At 40.4% G+C, this 20,437-nt stretch overlaps 1 protein-coding gene and 1 long non-coding RNA gene across 5 annotated transcripts; both read left to right on the top strand.

The window, feature by feature from the left end:
* The first annotated feature begins 35 nt into the window (after positions 1-35).
* On the top strand, positions 36-19,301 carry LOC123320212 (pollen-specific leucine-rich repeat extensin-like protein 1). 4 transcript variants are annotated; one of them, XM_044907438.1, is made up of 11 exons: positions 36-657; positions 1,346-1,447; positions 1,501-1,747; positions 5,081-5,335; positions 5,554-5,696; positions 11,377-11,484; positions 12,718-12,945; positions 13,116-13,322; positions 13,381-14,145; positions 14,201-15,254; positions 17,352-19,301. In XM_044907438.1, the coding sequence occupies exons 1-11, from the start codon at positions 541-543 to the stop codon at positions 17,411-17,413; spliced, it is 3,288 nt and encodes a 1,095-aa protein (XP_044763373.1). In that variant the 5' UTR covers positions 36-540; the 3' UTR covers positions 17,414-19,301. The 4 variants fall into 4 exon arrangements, with proteins under 4 accessions (XP_044763373.1, XP_044763375.1, XP_044763374.1 ...); XM_044907440.1 differs by lacking the exons at positions 36-657; positions 1,346-1,447; positions 1,501-1,747 and adding an exon at positions 3,361-3,855; XM_044907439.1 differs by lacking the exons at positions 36-657; positions 1,346-1,447; positions 1,501-1,747 and adding an exon at positions 3,876-4,019.
* Positions 6,343-6,635, top strand: LOC123320342. The gene is made up of 2 exons (XR_006538745.1): positions 6,343-6,411; positions 6,463-6,635. It is a non-coding gene; the product is annotated as an uncharacterized LOC123320342 (long non-coding RNA).
* Positions 19,302-20,437: the final 1,136 nt, after the last annotated feature.

The raw sequence follows: 20,437 nt of genomic DNA on the forward strand, positions 1-20,437 counted from the left end.
ACGTGTTGAAATATTGCGAATATGGGTTTACATTTGATGAAGCGCGCCAGAAATGTTCGAAAATTTTCAAATTTGGTGCCATACTCATATGTGAATTAGCTGTTATTCTGTGGTGTTGAATGGGAAAAGTTTCGTACGACAAAAACTCGGTTTTTACGAGAATTCCGAGAAGTACCCGGCTGTTTTTCAAAAATTCAAGCATATTTGGAAGGTTTTCAGGATTGAAGTATCAGGAATGAAAAACAATTTCCCTTTTTTCATGTCAGCTGAAGAATTGTCAATTGTCATCAGTCACTCGTGTCAGTTTGGTGCTCCTGTTGTCAAAGGACAACTGTATCATCTAATGGCGGTGAACTTTTTACGATTTAGAAGTAGAAATTCATAAATAATTTAGTATTTTACTGTGTGAAACGGTAGTTTTAATTCCATATTTATATGTCCTGGGTAAAAGGGGCGAAATGGCGTGGAGGAATATAAAGTAGTGGCGGTTCTGAAGTCGGTGGCTCTAGGCTCCACATTTGGTCTTTTTTGAATAGGAAAATGGCCCCCCAGCCTGACAATGATAATACACCTAAAGCACCCGACAAAAACGATAAAACCAAGGGAGACAAACATGCTAATTCCGATACTAATAAAGAAAAGAACAAAGATTTCAAGGTAAATCTATTGTGTGCATTCTTCTACTTTCTTTGTCGAATATTCTATTTTTATATTTCAAAGACGTTCTTTTGTAAACTGACTACTTAAGCAAAAAAGTCGTATCAAAATCGCATATCTAATATTCTCCCAACGCGGGTTATAAGGGTTCAAACTTGCCTCAACTCGCTAATGACGTTTAACTTGTATATTTTTAGTTTAATATGTAACTTTTTTCAACATTCCAATTCACCCTAATCGTTCAGGTCTTCGGTTTCGTGTCTGCACTTAAATTCCCTGCAGTTGAATGAATAATTGGAAAATAGAATATAAAATCGCACATTTTGCGATATCAACACTATTTTGGACCTTTCTTCCTTCAAGAAACCACAGTAATTAGGCGAAAATAAATAAAACAAACATCTATTGTTTGAATTAATTCCGTTTGGATTGTCGCACAAATAGTTTGAAGAATGAAATCTGCATATATTTGAATTCATCATCATAAGAAAACCATCAAACTAATGCTTTACGGCTTGATTATCCCATTTCTAGAAATGGTGAGATTGACTTCTGATTGTTATATACATTTTCTAAACTGTTCTTCTGAAAATTACGAATTTCACTGAATTCAATAAAGGAAAATTTTACGAAAAGTTTGGTCCAACATTATTATTGATCTTTGAATCAGCTGTTTTCTTTTTTCCAGACCTTGAACAATTTAAATGACTGTGAATTGAAGGACTTGTTAGATGAAGCTATCACTTATAAAAATCCTAAAGATAGAGAAGGAAAGAGCACACTTTTCAAGGTAAACGAACTCTTTTTTGAAGTACCAGTACTAGCAACATCTTTTTTCTCCAGGAGTTACTTAGCCAAGCCGAAGAATCTGAAAGAAACGCAAGAGCAGCCAGTGCGGGAGGCTCCGAACAAGTTAGATACTGTAATACCTCTGCGAAAAGGTCTAAGCATCGTCGGAAACCCAATAGTATATCGGAGAATGTCATGCATGGGGGAAGCCTCGACAATCTGGCAAAGGAGGACCTTTTCGAGGTTGCCCATCACCTGAGCAAGCCGAAGAGGACTGTCAGCGCGAGACAGAGGGAAGGAGGTTAGTTCTCTTGAAATTTTTGGTGTTCTGGAGAGAAATATGCAAAGTTCATCATTGGGGGAATCATGATTCATGATTTGTCAAAATTGTGCTTGAAGCAATGTGTAATTTTTTAGTTGAGTCTTTCAATAGTAATTATATTTCAAGAACCATAAATTGATTTGTAAAATCTTGGAAATTAAGAAAACTGAGAATTTGAAAGAAATCATGGAAATGAAAATATAGAATCCCCTCAATATTGTTTCTTTGTAAAGTTTTTATTTGCTGTGCATCGATATGTCTTGATAAGAATCGAGTAGGCGCTACTAACGACCAGATAAATCGTAGATTACGTAATGATTCGGTTCATTAGGCGTCGAAACGATGATGGTTAGAACGTAGGGTGTGTTTTTACGTTTTATCTAATCGCAGACCGCGATCCGGTTTCCTCCTCTTATCGCCGCCACTGGTCGCTTCGGGTCCCGATCGAACGCCGACGTGTCTATCCGTTATCGGTCGTGTCGTGCGATGGCACGAAAGAAACCGATCCGTAGCAGCTGTTGCGCCCATATCGCGAGGCGCCGTTGCCGCGATTTCCGGAAAATCGCGAAAAACACAGTTTCTTCATCGCTTCTCTTTTTGGGATTTCCATCCGTTTTTTAATGCGAGAAAACCGAAGTATCCTCGAGGAAATCGCGGGAGGTTAGAACATAGATATAATATTTCTATGGCATCAACTCTCTCTTTCTAGGAATTCTATGAATAGAACTCTATGAAAATAACATTTTTCTATGTTTTTAACATAGATTTCTGTGGTGAAAACATAGACATCATTATAGTAAATCTATGGGCCAAACCACAGAGCTCTATGTTCTAGTGTGAATTCAAGGACAATTGTGAGGATTCTATGTTCTACTCGAGGAGCTCGAAAGAGTCGCAAATCTTCTATGGAAGGAGTGGATAAAACATAGACATCGGTATATGAGCCATATTTTCGCGATTAAGACGCGTGAAGCGTCTTTAAGCGGTGCTATTCGAGCGAATAAGTCATGACGTCAGTCTTTAAGACGCTTTAAGCGGAACCTGGCGTTCTGTGGAGAGCGCCTGTGTCATAGAGTCATCTTGTCTCTGGCCTGTGTCGTCTTAAGCACAGAACGTCTTAAGCGGAAAGAGGTAATATAAAGAAGAAGGGAGAATATGTTGTTTATATCGAATTTGATTTGAATTCCTACAATAATGCAGTTTCTGCATTATCGTTTAGAATAAATAAATATTTTTCAAATAATAGCCAAAGAACAGAAATTGAAGAATTCACAATTCGTATCGCTGTCTAATGACAACGACAGATGACTCAACCATCAGCGATATTCTATTTTTGCGACAACAAAATTAATGACGTCACGCTTAAAGACGCTTTAAGACATCGATTAAGACGCTTAATCGCCAAAATATGGCTTTGGGCAAAACCACAGAGCTCTATGTTCTGGTGTGAATTCAAGGACAAGTGTACGGATTCTATGTTCTACTCGGGGAGTGTAAAGAGTGGATGAAACTTGATCTGTGGTTCGATCGTTTCGGGAAATTTTCCGGACCGGTGGCCTCGCGCAGGCAACGCCGCGACCGGCCTTGCACTGTCACCGAGCGAACGTTTTCATTTTTCGCACCGTTCCGTCCGCACGGAATCGAACCGTCGTTTTCGATCTCGCCAGAGACGTCAGATAGTGGACGTAGTGCCAAAAAACGGATCCGTCGGAATCCGCGATAACTGTAAAAATAGCGCGTTGGAGTCGGAGGATCAGATAGCGAAAGGGTTACGTCGTCCCGCGATAGACGACGGGGAACCGGGCAGGCCGGTGAGATGGCCCTATGCGACGGTGTACTTCGCGATTTTCGCCAGGTTTCGCCCTCGATCAGGTGCCCTGTTGTTTGGTGATTTGTGTTTTTCATCCGTTTTTTTCTTAATTCTTTTTGTTTTGCTCCCCGTTTTTTCCATCCGTGTCAAGGTTGTGACGGCCGGATCTGCGCAGGTGTCGTCGATGCACCAGACCTAACCTGAAAGTCGGCTGTGAAAATTCTGCGATGTCAATTTTCTGAATAATCCAATTTGCGGATCAATCATTGTTTTTGAAGTAAGTTTTTCGGTGATTTCCGATCTTTTTTCTCTGTGTACAGTCCCCGTATCGTCCCTTGTCCCGAGTTTTTCCCATGGAGATGCGTTTTTGCCCTATTTCCACTTGGGAATAGAAAAAAATATCCCGAATTGGCTCGCGAAATATGCATAAATACATACAGTGTAAGTTGAATTGCACGATTCATTTCGTTTTGAATTAATGATAGTTTTATATTTCGCTACTCATCTGGTCGAGTAAACAGTGTTGCCAATTGATTATTGTCGGTGGTGGAGTAAAATGGATTTTTCTCGCGAATTGGGTTATCTATTTATTTTTATTTTGCTTATAATTGAAGTTGCACCAAATTGCTTGTGAAATTGCGAAGTGTAAATGCGAACGTTTTTTCAGGAAACCTACTACAGACGAAAGTTATAGTTTCCAAAATGTCATTCACAGGTTTCTAGAATTTTCCAATGATTTTTGATAATTTGATGAAACGAGAACATGATTAGATATACTTTAATGAACTTCAGAGATCTGGGTATTGCAATTATCTTATCTGAAAACATTTATGACATCAATTTGTTTAGAGATTTCAAGATTTTCTCCTATCCAAAAAGTTTTTTCATTTTTTCAAAACCACAGATCACTACATGAAAGTAGTATGATGATTAATAATTTTCATATTAATTTATAATATATATTTCACAAAAACGAATTGAGAGTATATATTTTTATTCTGACTTTCAATCTTAGAATTTGAAATTCTTAACAAGAATTTAAAAAAAAAGATGAATCATAGAATATGTTGGGGAATGGTGGCAAATTTGAATCGCCATGCTTAGTTTTTGTGGTGGGCGTTCTACCATAGATTCCTCTTTGGTTCATTGATTCTATCTCTTTGGGCAGATTTTTGGTTATATTTATTTTCATTATTTTAATTTTTTTTTGTTATGGAGGGTTCCAATATGACTCAGGGTAAGAGAGAACTTTTCCATTGGTAAATGTTATACTGATCCAGTTGGATTTGGAAATTATTGGGTTTGACATTATTTCTGGTGCTTTGTTTATCTCAAACAAGTACATAATTTCATCATGTTGTTTATTATTTATCCGACTTTTTGTGATGATAAAACAAGTATAAATGTTAAGGCTCATAACCTTAACTACTCAACTTACTAACCGTCAGGGATTATGTCGAGTGGTTTGAGAGAAAGAGATTGACTTATGTTTTATTTTTCAGGGAGCCTCCCATCAAACGTCAACGCTGGCAGCCTCGCCTCCTACGATCCTCATTTTTTGGAGGAGGCCCGTCGAAAGAGAACTGTCAGAGGTGGGGGGCCTCCGGAGCCTATGGAAGTTGACATGGAGACGGCCAGCCTGCTGGATCATGATTCGGTAGCCGAGAATTACGAGAGAGGGGCCCCTGGGGAGGCGGCAGAGAACGCCACGAACCAGGGCGCCCCAAAGTTCACCACCAAAGCCACCCTGCAAGTCAGTGAGTAACGTTCTGTTAATTTAGAGGTTAACGGCATTCTAGCCGATTAGTTCATAATACTTTGTCAAAAAAACCTGTACTCTAGTTATTTTTGGTTATGATTAGATATTGACATTGACATAGTTGTCATTTATTTTAGGTTAGGTGTTAAGGGGATACAATAAACTATGCAATTATATAAATTGACGGCTTTATTTAATTGTTCCTCTTTCCCACAGATGTCGATGATGCCCTCCATTTCAAGGATCTCGACCACGTGGAAAAGAAGCATGACATCGAACAACAAATATCTGCAAAGGTGTTGCAGACCAAGTACAGCGTTTTCATCCAGGATTACGGCTCTATGACTGAAGCACCAAAGGTAAGTCAGCCTGGGTCTGTGTGCTTCAGCGTGTTTGGTGGTGGCATGTCGAACGAATAGTAAAATTCGAATTCGGAATACCCCCTTATCTATCTAAGCGGAAGAGCCCCCAATCCATGAAGAATTTCAAGAGCGGTAGCCTCTCTTGGCTCGAGACAGATCAAGGTCCGGTCCTATGTGGAAAATAAAAATTTATTCACTGATTTCTCCATTGATTTGTAGTTGTAGCTTCGAAACCTCCCACTCCACCCCATTTTCGCCCTCTATTCTTTTTTCTATGATAACACCTTGAACCTTCACTGCAACTCCCTCAAATTGTTCGTCTACAGACTACAGTTTGCTAGATTTCATTAAAAAAGGTGAAATAAATGACCACGTATTGAATCAGGCATTTAACTAAATCTCCAAAGCATAATTTTCTATGAGCTCCTCACCATACGGAATATTCAATACTAAGACCATCTTACATATCGAAAAAAAAGGTGTCTATGGTGCTTCTTACATTTGCTCTATGGATGATCCATATGTTCTATGCTTTCTGTCAATTATATACCACAGAGTCCACAGAATTATTTTTTTTTTATTGATATGTGGATCACAGATTTATATCTTTGCCCATAGATTTATCAGCTTTATTTGCACTTTCGAAATCATCTAAAATTTGAAAGAATTTTTCATTTATTTATCATTGTCAGTCTGAAATATACCATAGCATGTTAGTCTTCCTAAAAACAATAAGAATTTTTTTTATTGTGGTGCATTTTAGTTTCAGGACTTCAATCGAATTGCCGTTGAAGTTTCATTAACGATCTGAAAGAGTTATGAGCTCACAACATGCGATGAAGCCTTCATAAATTTTGATTGTCTTAAAAGCTTGTATAGAAGTCATGTCATTCCTGCTAATGATTCTTTATTGCTGAATAATTAATGGCAAAATCACTTTTTTATGATTGAAAATATCCAATATGAACTCGATCATGGATGAAATGTCCATTTGTTTTGGAAAAAGAAATAACACAGCTTCCAGCTCCATTTCTATGCCTCATTGAGTTCCTTCATGTAATTTTTTCCTCATAAAATAAGGACTTATCTTTGAATGTCTTCCTGAAAAACAAACAGTTTGCCATATTATTCAGCAACTAATGCTCCACCTGTATATTTTATTTCAAATTCATGGGCATAAAAGTAATAATTCACAGCTTTCAATGTTTAGCTCGAATGTCATAACGTGATACGATCTCATTATCGAATTTTACGGCAAACAATGATGCTCAAAAACAATCGTCCATTGTTCCTTTCAGAAAGTCGTGTTTATTCAGAAGTCTGAGAGCCTCGATAGATGTTTGAATTATGTACTTCTAGCTTCGCCGGCGGCGTGGAGAAAAATCTTCGCGTACGTGCGCATTTCCCGAAAGAATCGGCGGGTACACTTATCGGTCTCATTTCCATTGAATGAGTTTTTATCCGATAACGATAAGATTGATTAAATTCTTAGGAAAAACTTAACGTAAAGTTGGTCAAGTTTTCCGCTTTCAAAACGAAGCGGGCTCGGCGACAATCTGTCATTCGCGAACATCGAATATATTATTTGTCGGGATCTATGGTGTAACTCGACAGGAGTGACCATAGAGTTACGAAATGATCATAGAAAGCAACGGTAGAATTTCTGTGGTTCGCGAACATCGAATCGAGTATTGATCGCGATCTATGGTGTACATTGACACGAGTGATAATAGAAACATAAAATGTACATAGAATTCCGACTGAAAGGTTCGATGACGGTCGAATTTCTGTGATTCGCGTACATAGAATCGGGTATTTATTGCGATCCATAGAATGAACGATGATTATTGAAATGTTCACAGAAATATGACGGTTTTCCTTGATGGAGTGGTCTCGGTACTTGACGAACGACCGCGGTAGATACGATCGCGTGATTTTCCAATGCCAATATCCTGAAACTATTATGTGGCGTTTACGAACTTTGAACTCCTCCTTTTCGTAGATAAAACCTCGACTCGATACGCGGATACGTCCGCGACAAGAAGACGGCTGGTAATTAACGTGCGAAGGTGCCTCGTTCGACAATTGAACACGCGTCTCTCTCTCCGTTTCCGATCGACGGCGTGGTGGTGGTGGTGGAACGACGAGTCGCGGCCGCCGTACGTCAGACAAGATCGACGAGGCGTGTGTGACGAACCTGTTACGTTTTTGTTTATTGTCCGCGACCGGCCTTGTTTTCGTTTTTTTTTTTCGCCCCCGGTCGGTTTCTTTTTCTGCAGTGCTCGATGATTTGTCGACCGGCCGGGACGTGAGAGCATAGAAGAGCTCGTGTTCGGGGGGTGGGAAAGACGCCCGTTCCCGTCGCTCCCTGTGTCATGTCTATCGTGCTCTGCGTCCGCATGATACTCGTGTCGGCCGTCCTGTTCGTCGTCTTCTTCGCCGAAACGGCCTACAAGTGTCTGACGTTACGCGCGACGACGTCGATACTGACGTTTTTCGCCATGCTTTTCTGGTTCGTGGAACGGAGAGGCGGCGCCGATTCGAAATTCTGGTCGCGTGACCTGGTTCGTCTGGATTTCCGCGGCGCCGATAACGGCGCTGCCCCACAGCAGTCCGCCGTCGAAGACGCAAAGGTAGGATTATCGATGGTCCGTCACGAGGTTCTGTGTTTCCGGCCATCGACGATTCACGAGGGTCGATGACTGGACGATCCGATTCTGTGATCGATGCAGTTTTCTGTGTCGTGCGATTTTCTCGCATAGATACCGCGATTGCGAAATTAATTATTCATTTCTGTGCCGTACGATTTCCGTCGATCGAGGTTTGCGCTGTGTTTTCGCTCGCGTCGTCCTTGAACGGTATATCAATTTTATATGGGTACCTAGATAAATTACGATGCGTGCGCCATTGGCGTGCGTCCGGGTTTTCCTCCGTTGCGCCAGTGGCGTAAGTTTATCGGACGTCTCGATCGAAATACAAAAATTATCGATAAACGTTGTTTCTGATCGTTTTTTGGTTGCGCCTTAAAAATGCAGTTTGTTCCTCATAGAAATTCTATCGATTTTTTTCATGGCTCCTCAAACAATGCGATATCTATTGAATTGCAAATTTCTCGACGCTTTGTGTCCGTAATCAGTTCCTTCTGACGTATTCAGGGAATGTAATGTCGGGTATTCGATGCTCTCGATTCGGTCTGCTCGTGTACGAAAAGGCTCGGTACGATCCTGCGTTAGGGCGACGAAATAATTCATGCATAAGTCATCGAATATTCCGAATTTAATTAGATTAAACGGAGGAATTCTAAACGGTCATGCTGGTAGCGGCTATTGAAGTCCTTCATAGGCGTCAATAATAATTAGGAAAAATATCTCGATAAGTAGGCTAGAGGAAGTTATGACATTGAAGGAAAAACTTGTGATATAACGCGTTTTTATACGTAGAATCTGCCAGAATAATTTTGTAACTTATTGACAGATACTCAAATTCAGTGATTAAGATTGAGCCCATAGAATAATGAACGAGTTCAGAAACGCTTGCCAACCTTGGAAATATTCTACAAAACACAGAAATTTTTGACATTTTGTGGTTTTGTTCTAACATTTATGGTTTCGTCATAGAACACCATAACTACTAAAATGTTCTGTGGTAGTGCAAAGCTCTATGCAAAGTTGATAGTAATTCTGTGACTTACTCATGAAACACAGAAAAAAACCCAAATTATGTCAGGCAACCCAAAATACGCAATATAATACTGAAATAGCACTGCATAGTTAAAATTTCTTGAATTTCTCAACCCAATGACTGTATTAAACTTCGTTCAATGATCCTTTTATGGGAAAATCAAAGTGCATATCCTCTTTCATCATTATGTAGAATCTTCGATATCGAATACAGGAAAAAACTATATGAAACAAAGTCTACTCTCTAGAACACCCTTCATAGAATGGTTTTCACGAGGTTAATGCTGGTTCAATGCAAAAAACTGAATTTCCCTTGATAATATTCATAAATTAAATCACTCTTACACGACAAGACGATTAAATTATTAAAATTTCAGTGGAGGTTTGAATATCCTTCTGTTCCAAAGTTCGTTATCGAAAATAATGAACTAAAAAGTATTTTCCTGGAAAAATTCAACAGTCTATCCTTTAAACACTCGCTTACTCGGTGCATTATACTTACTCGATGCATACAAGAAAAACTCGTGAAATTATCAAATTACACAGAAGGAAATCCATTAAAAAAAATTGGGTGAGTTTGACTCACTTTTAGTAAACAGCCTGTAAAATACGCCCTATTTAAGATAGAAGAAAATTTTTAATAGGGAATTTACTCAATCATTCGAAAACTATTTCAATAATTATCTACACTTAAATATAACAACAAAACTCTTATTATTACTAGTTTATTTGTCATCTTTTATATATGTACAATACTTGGAGGTAAATATCTCATTATTGAAAATTGGTCCATCATCCCCCATTTCGGTTCTTGCTCAACTTTCTCATCTTATCTGATGAAGACGTCGTTTTGTATTCAGTCCTAACAATATTTTATATCTTCACCTCGTGTAGAGTAATTTTGTACGGTAATTTTCGAAACGTTTATTTTCTCCGCTAATTGTTATCGAAATGACTCAATCTAACGACTCAGATAAGGCGGGAAGAAGACACTTTTGAATGACTGCGTCCCCAAAAACACCATTCTAGATTTTGAGCTCACGAAGAGGGGAAGTATTCGAAGTTGTGCCAAGTCCCAGTTTTTTTCGTGTATCTCCTCGAAAAATACATATATTTTTTCATTTAAAATCGTGAAAGTACCGAATTTTTTCGTTCAAATGTTCCTTTGTGTTGTTCGACATCGATGACGCTTATTTAAGTGAGGTGCAAGCGCATGCGTTACTCACAGTTCCACGTGCTTGTGTTATCTCTCATTCTCATTATTCTAAGCATTTTTCTCAACAGAACAATCAAAAATTTTAGTACAATTTTCATGAGTTTAGTGGATCTTGGCTAGATCGTTTCTCGTTCGATTGGTATAGTTCTTTGTGTGTGTCCATCTCAAATTTTTCGAAATTTCGCCAATTTTTGGACGCCGTCTGAGTCGTCGCCCATTCCTCTATCGATGATAAGGGGATAGGTTGCGAACATGTTATCATTAACTGGATTGGATGAAATGAGAGAGGCTAGATTGATCTTACAATTGCTGCTAGTAAGTTGTTGAACATTTGAACGATCTTATTCGTGTACAAATCTTGTTATTTCATCCTAAATCGATCTTTGATAATTATATGTCTTTGTTTTATGGTAATTTTGAATCAATTATCGTTAATTATCGAATAATTGGCATGCAAATTGGCTATTCGGAACTTCCCCATCACTTCGGTATGGTTCTTTATCTCGTAATTATTATTGGAATAGGTATTGTTATTATATTCTTTGTGGTGAGTAACGATTTTTTCTTGTTGTTGGAGGAACTGTCAGATCTACTCGATTTTTCTCGGTTTGGACCGACAGTTCGAGGATTCTATGAAGTGTGGTATCTTGGACTACCTATTGTTAAGTGGAAATCTTAGTTTTATAACTATTTGGTTTAAGTTTCGTGTGAAACTTGCTTTGATTCATTCGTTTTTATGTTTGGTCGTACTTTTAATTATATTTGACTGTTTTTCTTACAGAAGGTGGATGAAAATGGCAATGCTTTACATCAGAACACTGTCTCGAAGGCCAAAAAGAAGAAAGTGCAAGCAGAGAAGAACGTTATGAGTTCTTATTCGGCAGAGAAGGTAAAATTGTGTTATTGACTATACTCCATATCTGTAATCTTCGATGAACGATTTTAATGGCTAGTCAAGCATAATTGGGTCTGAGATAAAATTTGAAATCGATAAATTATACTGATTATGAATGTTTCGATATTCCATCACTCGAAATCGTTGAATTCTTGAGTTGAAATCTTTTTTCCTTGAATTATGAAGACTTGTGGTACTTTTTTCCAACAATAATGGTGATATTTCGTGAATAACTCTTTCACAAACTTTTTTGAATCCTCTTTTTTCTTAACTTGAAAACTTTGCGAACTGTATGTTGTCGTTTAACTTATTTTGTTACTTTTACAGCTTAAGATGATGAGAGAACTAATCTGGAAAGTTTTAATGAATATTTGGGGTTCATGCGTGGTAATGATAAAAGTTGGTATTCATTTTGGGATAAAGTTTGGTAGCATCGATAATATTTAGGTTAGAAGTGCATCCACCATTATAAGATTGAGTATCTTTTGCGTTCTTGATTGTTTTCATTCTGAAACAAGTTCTGTTCTCTTGAATGTTTAAAATACAGATGAATATGCAAGGAAATTCTCTTAAAAGAGCTTTTAAAAAAATCTACAAGTAACGAAATCAATAATATTTCTTTAGTTATAAGAGAAATATGTGTACAAGGAGAAATAATTGATTTAGATAATCTATTTTGTCTGATTTTATTTGGATTGGATCAGAAGTGATGCGAAAAGAGTTTCAAAGAATATTTAATCCTACACTGTGTTGTTTGTGATGGAAAGTTAACCTTCGAAAATTTCCCAAAAAGATGGGGTCAGTTAAAAATTCGTCAAGACCAAACGGTTGCACTAAGATGCATGAAATTTCGAAATTTATTACTAGAAGACTTGTTCTTTCAGAATATGTATCGTATTTAGATGTAGGATGATTTTTTTGGTCGAAAGTTGACCTTCGAAATGTTCTCAAAAAGATGGGGTCACTTAAAATTTTATCGAGACCGAATGGTTGCACAGGTGTGGGTGAAATCTCCACTTATAACAATTTTAAAACACTGATCATCAGCAAACATGGTTGAAAGATTTACGAATTGTCCATAACCAAGTGAATTGTGGTAAAGTTGAAAGAAAAGACGTTAAAGCAGAATTGAACAAAATTTCGTGAGACAATTTTTATGCTCGACGAACTGAATGTTTTTTGACCATCGTTGGGCGTCCTTTATTCATATTTTCCCGTGGTTTTCAGCTGGTAGGTCACAGGAGCGACATCATCAACGACGTGGACAAACTGGTCGAGTTCATCGGAGACGGCGGCGCCCAGAACAAGGCCAACTCGCATCGTCAGAAGCAGCTGCACAAGAACGCCGCCGACGTGGGCGGCAAGGGGGGCAAGAAGCAACGCGCCCAGTGCTCCAAGGGCGCCAAGGACACGGCCGCGAGGAACGAACTGAAAAAGAGCAACTCCCTCGAAGAGGTACATATATTCTTCTTCTCTAGCCGTGTTGACCTCACCAATATGTATCTTGGCCTGTTTCGATAAAAAAAATAAAGTAACAGGGCCAATGCAGCCTTGAGGATGTAGTTCTCGAGATGCTTTCAGTGTGAATTCCTTGTCTTGAGAGTAATGTTGGAAATTTAACACAGGTATCGACGACAAAGCTGGATGGATTCAAGTTTGAGGAGGACGGCAACGAGCAGAAGGAGGAAGAGGTCGTCAAACCGCTGCACAAGCCTAAGATCGACGCGGTCCAAGAGAAGACGAAGGCTGCCGAGGTGGCAGTGGAGAAACCCAAGACTGAGGTTATAGTCCTCGATAAGCCCAAGGAGAGGAAGTTGTGGGACAACGTGGAGGTGAGGAAGACTGTTATAGCTTGTATTGAAGTGGTTTTATCGTTTTTTTCTTGTGTAGCATTCCGCCTTCTCGAGGACCCAGGCCTCGGACAGCGTGGAAGCCTCGTCCGAATTCCGCGTGGTCACCAAGAAGAAGAAGACGAAGAAACGTCGCAACTCGCTGAGCGGCACGCGGCACAAGCCGACCAACGCCGCCTCGACGGCCTGCTCGAAGCTGGACGACGCGGCGCAGCGTCGCAGGACGTCCTCGCCGGTGGTGCCGCGCAGGAAGTCCGTCTGCTCGGTGCCGCACAGCGAAAAGTCAAACGACAGCTCTGACGTCGACTCGGTGCACTCGCTGCCGGCGGCGGCCGCCAGCAGCCAGCGGCACAAGGAGGCGCCGATTTCGTACGCGGACATCGCGAGGAACGCCGAGAAGAAAGAGCAGCCCAAGAAGCAGTTCGTCGACGCCAAAGTGGGTAGAGACTCGTCGGCGAGCGACCAAAGCGGTTCGCCCAAGGCGCAGCCGCCGGCGACGGTGGAACCGGTGGTGGTGACGGTGAACGCGCAGACGCAGACGTCGCCGCCCAAGGCCGCCGCGCCGCCGCCTGACGTGCACAACATCAGGAGCTTCCCGGCCATCGGTAAAACGGCGCAACCGTCGGTCAAGGTGGATAAGGCGATAAACACGCCGAGGCCGCTGGTGCGGGCGGCTGTACCCCAACAGTCGGTGCCCAGGGTCGTCCAGTACAACAACGTGAGGAACGTCAAGCCACAGACCGTCGTCGCTTCCTCCCAGACCACCAACAACGCGCCGGAACGGGACATAAAGACTGATCTGTCGGTAAGTTGCGATACGCCCGATTAAAGCCTCGATGCAATCTTCACAACTTTCACAGATAATCCAGGCGAACGAGATGGAGACCGTCCAGTACAACAGCCAGATGATGCCCAGGATGGAGATACCGGACGTGCAGACCATCGAAAAGTTGAACTACATGAGCCAACCGGGCGCCCACATGCCCCTCCACCTCCAGCACCACGTGGTGCCGCCCCAACACCTCCACATGGCTCCGCCCCCCCAACAGCGACCCCCGGTCGTCAATCAACCGCCTCATCATGTTGCCATGATGATGCCGCCACCTCCGCAACAACAACAACAGCAGCCACCCGAGATATACCACCCGCAGCCCGCCTACAACCCACCCCCGGCCGTCGTGGCCCACCACCATCATCACCACCACCATCACAGCCCCCACCATCCGTTGGCGTATCCCCCGCAGGCCTACGAGGGAGTGGCGGTGGCCTACGTCGATCCCGCCTACATACCGACGCAGGCGCCTCTAAACCTCCACCAACAACAACCCCCCGTCAATCACCACCCCCAACCGGAACCCACGACGCCCAGGGACAAACCGCCCAAGTGGGCGGATCAACCCCAATCCCAACAGGACTCCAGGACGAAGCCGAAACAGAAGAGATACGAGAAATCCCAGGGCCACGTCGATCGCAGGAAAGACAACGCCCGGGCGGTCGCGTCGCCCGCGTCGTCCCAACCGACCGCGCCCCACCATCACCCGACCGTGACGTTGTACCGTCGCGGCGACGCCCAGAGGCGGGCGGCCGAGCCCCAACCCCGACCGCCCAGGGCGGACGACTACTGTGATAGGACCAACGAAACGACGAACGATTGCGCGAGTAGTGGCGAGGAGGGTCAGGGGGCGGCGGGCGACAGGCCCCCGGTGGTTATCTTGAGCGGGGCGGCTGCGGCGGCGAAGGACGTGCCCGGCATCGAGTTCGGTTTCGCCCTGAATCCGGACCTGGTCGGCAGGGAGGCGACGACGGGGCCGACGACGAACGCCTGCGAGATATTCGACCGTTATTTCAGGTTGCCGCCGGACGCGACCGCTAATTCGTACAATCATGACAAGGTGGTTAATTATGTCGGAACAGGTGAGTCTGATTCTCGTTGTTTTCGCGTGAAAATTACGCCCAAGCGGGCCTCGAGAGGGCCTTTTAACCCTACTGGGTTAAAGGACCCTCGAAGTATTAAGCGTAGTGGTTCACGAGTGTTGAAAGGCTCTCGTCATGTTGAGCGTGAATCTGAGTACGAGCCTGCGCGTCAAGAGGGCCTTTCAACCCTATTGGGTTGAAGGGCCCTAGAAATATTGAGCGTAGCAGCTCACGAGAGTTGAAAGACCCTCGAAATGTCTAGCATGAATCTAAGTACGAGCCTGCACCTTGAGAGGGCCTATCAACCCTACTGAGTTAAAGGGCCCTCGAAATATTAAGCGTAGTAGTTCACGAGGGTTGAAAAACCCTCTAAATGTAGATAATGGATCTAAGTACGAGCCTGCAACTCGAGAGGGCCTTTTAACTCTGCTAGCTACGCTTAATACTTCGAGGGCCCTTCAACCCGGTAGGGTTGAAAGGCCCTCGAAATGTCTTGTATGGATCTGAGTACGAGCCTGCAGCTCAAGAGAGCCTTCCAACCCTACTGGGTTGAAAGGCCCTCGAGGTATTAGCGGTGCAGCTTGCAAGGGTTGAGAGACCCTCGAAATGTTGATCGTGGATCTGAGTACGAGCCTGCAACTCAAGAGGGTCTTTCAACCCTCTGTAGAACCAAGCTTATGTCTTCGCCCCCATTTCAACCTATAGACCCCCTAAAATGAGAATAGGAAACGGGAATAAATCCTTAAGAGGGCCTTTCAATCTGGGGTTAAAAGGCCCCCAAAATAATATACAAAGAACCCGGCAAAGTCCGAGCTTTGAGGACATTTTAATCCACAAGGGTCAAGTGGCCCTGCAAAATGATAAGCGTGAACTAGGCCTACATTTCACTGCTTCTTAAGAGGGCCCCTCAATTATGTGTGGAACCAAGATATGTCTTCGCTCCCCTTGAGGTTTGAAAAACCCCCTAAAATTATCGGGAATAAATCTTACCCTCAAGAGGGCCTTTCAACCGTGAAGTCTGCGTTTCGAGAGGGCCTTTCAACCTTCGATGGTTGACTGTCTCCCCCTATAATGATGAGAAATCGGAAATACGTCTGAATCTCAAGAGAGCCTTTTAATCTTTTAAGGGTTGAATGGTCCCCTAAAATACCTACCAATCGTCAAGGGTTAAGTGGCCCTGTGAAAAAGGTAGGCCTGGAGCTAGGCAGGTATGAAGATAATGTGAAGGCCTTTTTAACTCGCAAGAGAACCTTTAAATCCTCAGGGGTTAGGGGGCCCCTCGACAGGCCTCCTCTAGAGGGCCTTTCAACCCTCAAGCATTAAGAGGCCCGTCAAAATGATGGGCGAGGGACCTGGCATAAGATGGCATATAGCTTGAATTTTCCAATCCTCAATGTTTGGGAGGTCCCCAGAGTAATGAGCGTGGACGAATTCCCAGGAGGGCCTCTCAACCCTCAAGGGTTAAAAGGCCCGCCGTTAATCAACTGGTTGATTTGATTGAAACATTATTGAATGTGCAACCAGAAGGGGGAATAGAGGGCCTCTAAAGCGAAATTTTTTTTGGATTTTTATGCTTCAGCATTGCACAGAACATTTGAACATTCTTCGCTCATCTCTCAATTGACAGGTTAACAGGCCACAGAGTTATAGCAACTGAAAGAAGCTTCGAAATTGATTATAAAACTAGCTGTCATAATAGATATTGAGGACATATAAGGCCCTCAATTAAATTTTTATTTACCGATTGGTAGAAACAGTTTTTGTGTTTCTTTTTTGAATTTGTTATTGCTACTTATTGGGTAAAATAGTAAACTCAGGCCATGGCCGATATTTCAATTGAGGGGTATGTTAGTGGGCCTCTTACCTCAATTTAGGGGCCCTTGAAGTAATTGGTCTGTTCATTGCCCTACATATCTATAATTTTTGACATTTTTCATTTCATTATGTTTAATCTCTTTTATTTTATTTTAAAATGAAACAAAGATTTGTTGACCAGCCGAAATATGAATTATTCGAGCTAAACTTGTGGATTTTTATGTAATTTTTCGTGTAGTCTGTTGGATGTTCGTGTAAAAGTAAAAAATTTGTTTTTTTCAGCTTGGGAGGACGTATTAAATTCCGATAAAGCACAGTACTACGCCAGCTCCCCCTCAAACTAGGACAATGTGAACACTGAACCGAGAGTGAATGTGCGCTGTAAAAATTGTGTGAAAGATGTATATTATTTATATTGAGAAGAATTTATATACTAGTCAAATGTAGAAAGAGACAATATTATATTGAAGAGAAACAGTATATATATAAATACGATCGATCACCATAGTTGAAAGAAGGAAAGTCGAAATTTCCGTAAGAAATGAAAAACTTTCGACATCTATAATATGTAGAAGAAGTCATTTGAAAATCATCCTCCGACAGGGCAAATCGAAATGGGAACAAGAGATTGTGTAAAAAAAAAAGACTTCAGTCCAATCGATATTTCAGTTGAATTTTTTCAAAGATGTACAGATAGCGAAGAAATTAAATGATGAGCTCGGAGGATTCTTGAAAGGTATTCACATCTTCCTATTGGATTATTTTCGATGGAAAATAATGGCAATAATAAGCATTTCGTTGTACAGACTAAACCTTAGTTTTTTTTTAAATAGAGATTTCCCTTGTTAGAATTGTTTAACGTTGTTAATTTCATTGGATCTGTATCGGTGAGAATTTTCCAGGAATTCCTCGAAGCTTAACCCACGAATTCGCAACAGTGTAATATATCTGTATCGTTAGATTTCGTTTAAAAAAAAATGTTATAAATAATGTATGATAATTCTTGTATTATAGATTTAAATGTACCAAAATAAATGTAGGCTTTTTCAAATAACGAAACTGAACCGCTCCAAGATTCACTTTGAAATTTTTTTGTAATTCTTTTAAGACGATCTGAATCTTGGAGTCCCCCAGTATGTTCAATGTATACAGGCTGATTTATGTGAGGACTCGATGATACAGCATCTTTCTTTTCATCGAATTTACATATCGAACTTTGTTCGTCGATTTTCACGGTTAATTTAAGATTAAACTGTTGTTGTGTACATAAAAATGTTGATTTATTGTTTTTGAATTGTGGTCGATTCAACGGACATATCATTGGTTTATGAGTTGATTCATCATCAGGACTTCGTGGAGGAGGGAAATCCAGACGTTTAAACGTTTTTAGAAACTTGCTGTATCAGTCGAATCCGTTAAAAAGATTGTATAATTCGACAAAAAAATGCACTGTAAACGTTTTCAACTTTTCTCGCATTTCTTGGATCGCTTAGTTCGAATTAATCGAAGAAGAAGAAGAAAATAGTTGGATTTGTTCTATTATCGATGAGAAAAAAACCATGTAGCATATGAATATATATAACGATAAGACTACGAGAGAGAGTTAGTCGGTTTTTTAGTTTTTTAAAACTATATAGGTAAAGAAATATTGTATAGTTTTGAAATTTAGACAAATCTATCGAAAGATCATTTCTATGTTTCCTATGAATTTTTCGCGTTTTAAAAACTTGAAGGTTTCGTTCGAACTCTGTTTTTAAACTTCGGGATGCTCTTCGCCTTAACTGTTTTTAATCGAGAATCCAGTACTTCCATGAGGCATTCGGGGAATTCATCGAGCAATACTTTAGTTGGTAGTCGGATTAAACAAAAAAAATTAAAACCTTTTCAACTGGGTGTACCTCGAACGAAAATTCACGTTTTTAGAACCTACCAAGTTCCAAAGTTGTTATGTTTGTTTTCCTTTTTCATTTTTTTTTTTTTTTAATTATTTTTATAGATTATATCGCGGAAATATTTCGGAAACTGGTCGAGTTCGAAGGATTTAAAAATGTTCAAACAAGTCAATCAAAACGTTGTGAAAATCAGATAGTTGTTTATTTTTTTTTTTCGTTTTCAGGGTATCTCGAGAGTTCTAAGATGAAATTGTTGTTTTTTTGATTAATTTGTTGATCTTTTTAAATTTCTCACAAAACAAGATGTTTATTGCTTTCTCAATATACCTTTATTTATTAATTCACAGCTGTTATTTCCGCCGATGAACCTTGTCCTGCGGTTTTCGAGGAAATAATCATTCTTCGTTCGAATACAGGGTGAACGTTGAAAGTGACTTAAATATTGTTCTCCTTCAATTGATTTTTTAAACATTTTGTTTTAAGGTTATCGAGGGTGGCAATTTATGCATTGAAAACTAGATGTGCTCGCTCTGCTTGCAGGAAGTATTCAATTTTACTTTGTTTCACTTTACTTCTCTTACGTTTTCATTTTACTTTGCTTCACTTTACCTTACCTTACTCCACGTTATTTGCATTACTTTACTTTACTTCATTTTTCTATCTTTTACTTTACGTTTCCACTCTACTTTATTCTGCTTCACTTTACCTTACTTGACTTTACTTCATTTCACTTCACACATTCCTTCACTTCTCTATATTTTACTTCACCTTACTCTACCTTTTTCTTTACTTTATTCTTTTCCTTCACTTCACCTTACTTTGCTTCATTTCACCTTACCCTACTTTACTTCACATCATATATTTCACTTTACTGTTCACTCTACTTTATTTGGCTTCACTTTACCTTACTCGACTTAATTTCATTTCAGTTATCACTTCGCTTTACTTTAATTTTCTTCAATTTTAACTTTACCTCATTTTACTTTGCGTCGCTCTACTTTACCTCATTTAACTTCACTTTTCTATATTTTACTTTTTTATTTGCTTTATTTTGGCTCACTTCACTTTGACTTTACTCCACTTTACGTTATTTTACTTCCATTTTAACTTTACCTCATTTTATTTTGCTTCGCTTCACTTTACCTCACTTTTCTTTATTTTACTTTATTCTTTACTTTATTTTGTCTCACTTCACTTTGACTTTACTCCACTTCACGTTATTTTACTTCCATTTTAAATTTACCTCATTTTACTTTGTTTCGATTTACTTTACCTCACTCAACTTCACTTTTCTATATTTTACTTCAACTTGCTTTATATTACTTTTTTCTCTTTCCTTTATTTTGACTCACTTCACTTTGACTTTACTCCACTTTACTTTATTTCACTTCCATTTAAACTTTACCTCACTTCACTTTGCTGCGCTTTACTCAACTTCAATTTTTACTTTACCTTACTTTACTTCAATTTTCACTT

The sequence above is a fragment of the Coccinella septempunctata genome, chromosome 9 (genome assembly GCF_907165205.1).
Source record: "Coccinella septempunctata chromosome 9, icCocSept1.1, whole genome shotgun sequence".
Classification (NCBI taxonomy): Eukaryota; Metazoa; Arthropoda; class Insecta; order Coleoptera; family Coccinellidae; genus Coccinella; species Coccinella septempunctata.

Bases quoted from the DNA above. Each gene is read 5' to 3' on its own strand.
- LOC123320212 (XM_044907438.1), top strand. From the start codon at position 541: ATGGCCCCCCAGCCTGACAATGATAATACACCTAAAGCACCCGACAAA. The intron at 11,485-12,717 runs GTAAAATTGTGT...CGTGGTTTTCAG, and splicing joins GTTCTTATTCGGCAGAGAAG to CTGGTAGGTCACAGGAGCGA. The intron at 15,255-17,351 runs GTGAGTCTGATT...TGTTTTTTTCAG, and splicing joins GGTTAATTATGTCGGAACAG to CTTGGGAGGACGTATTAAAT.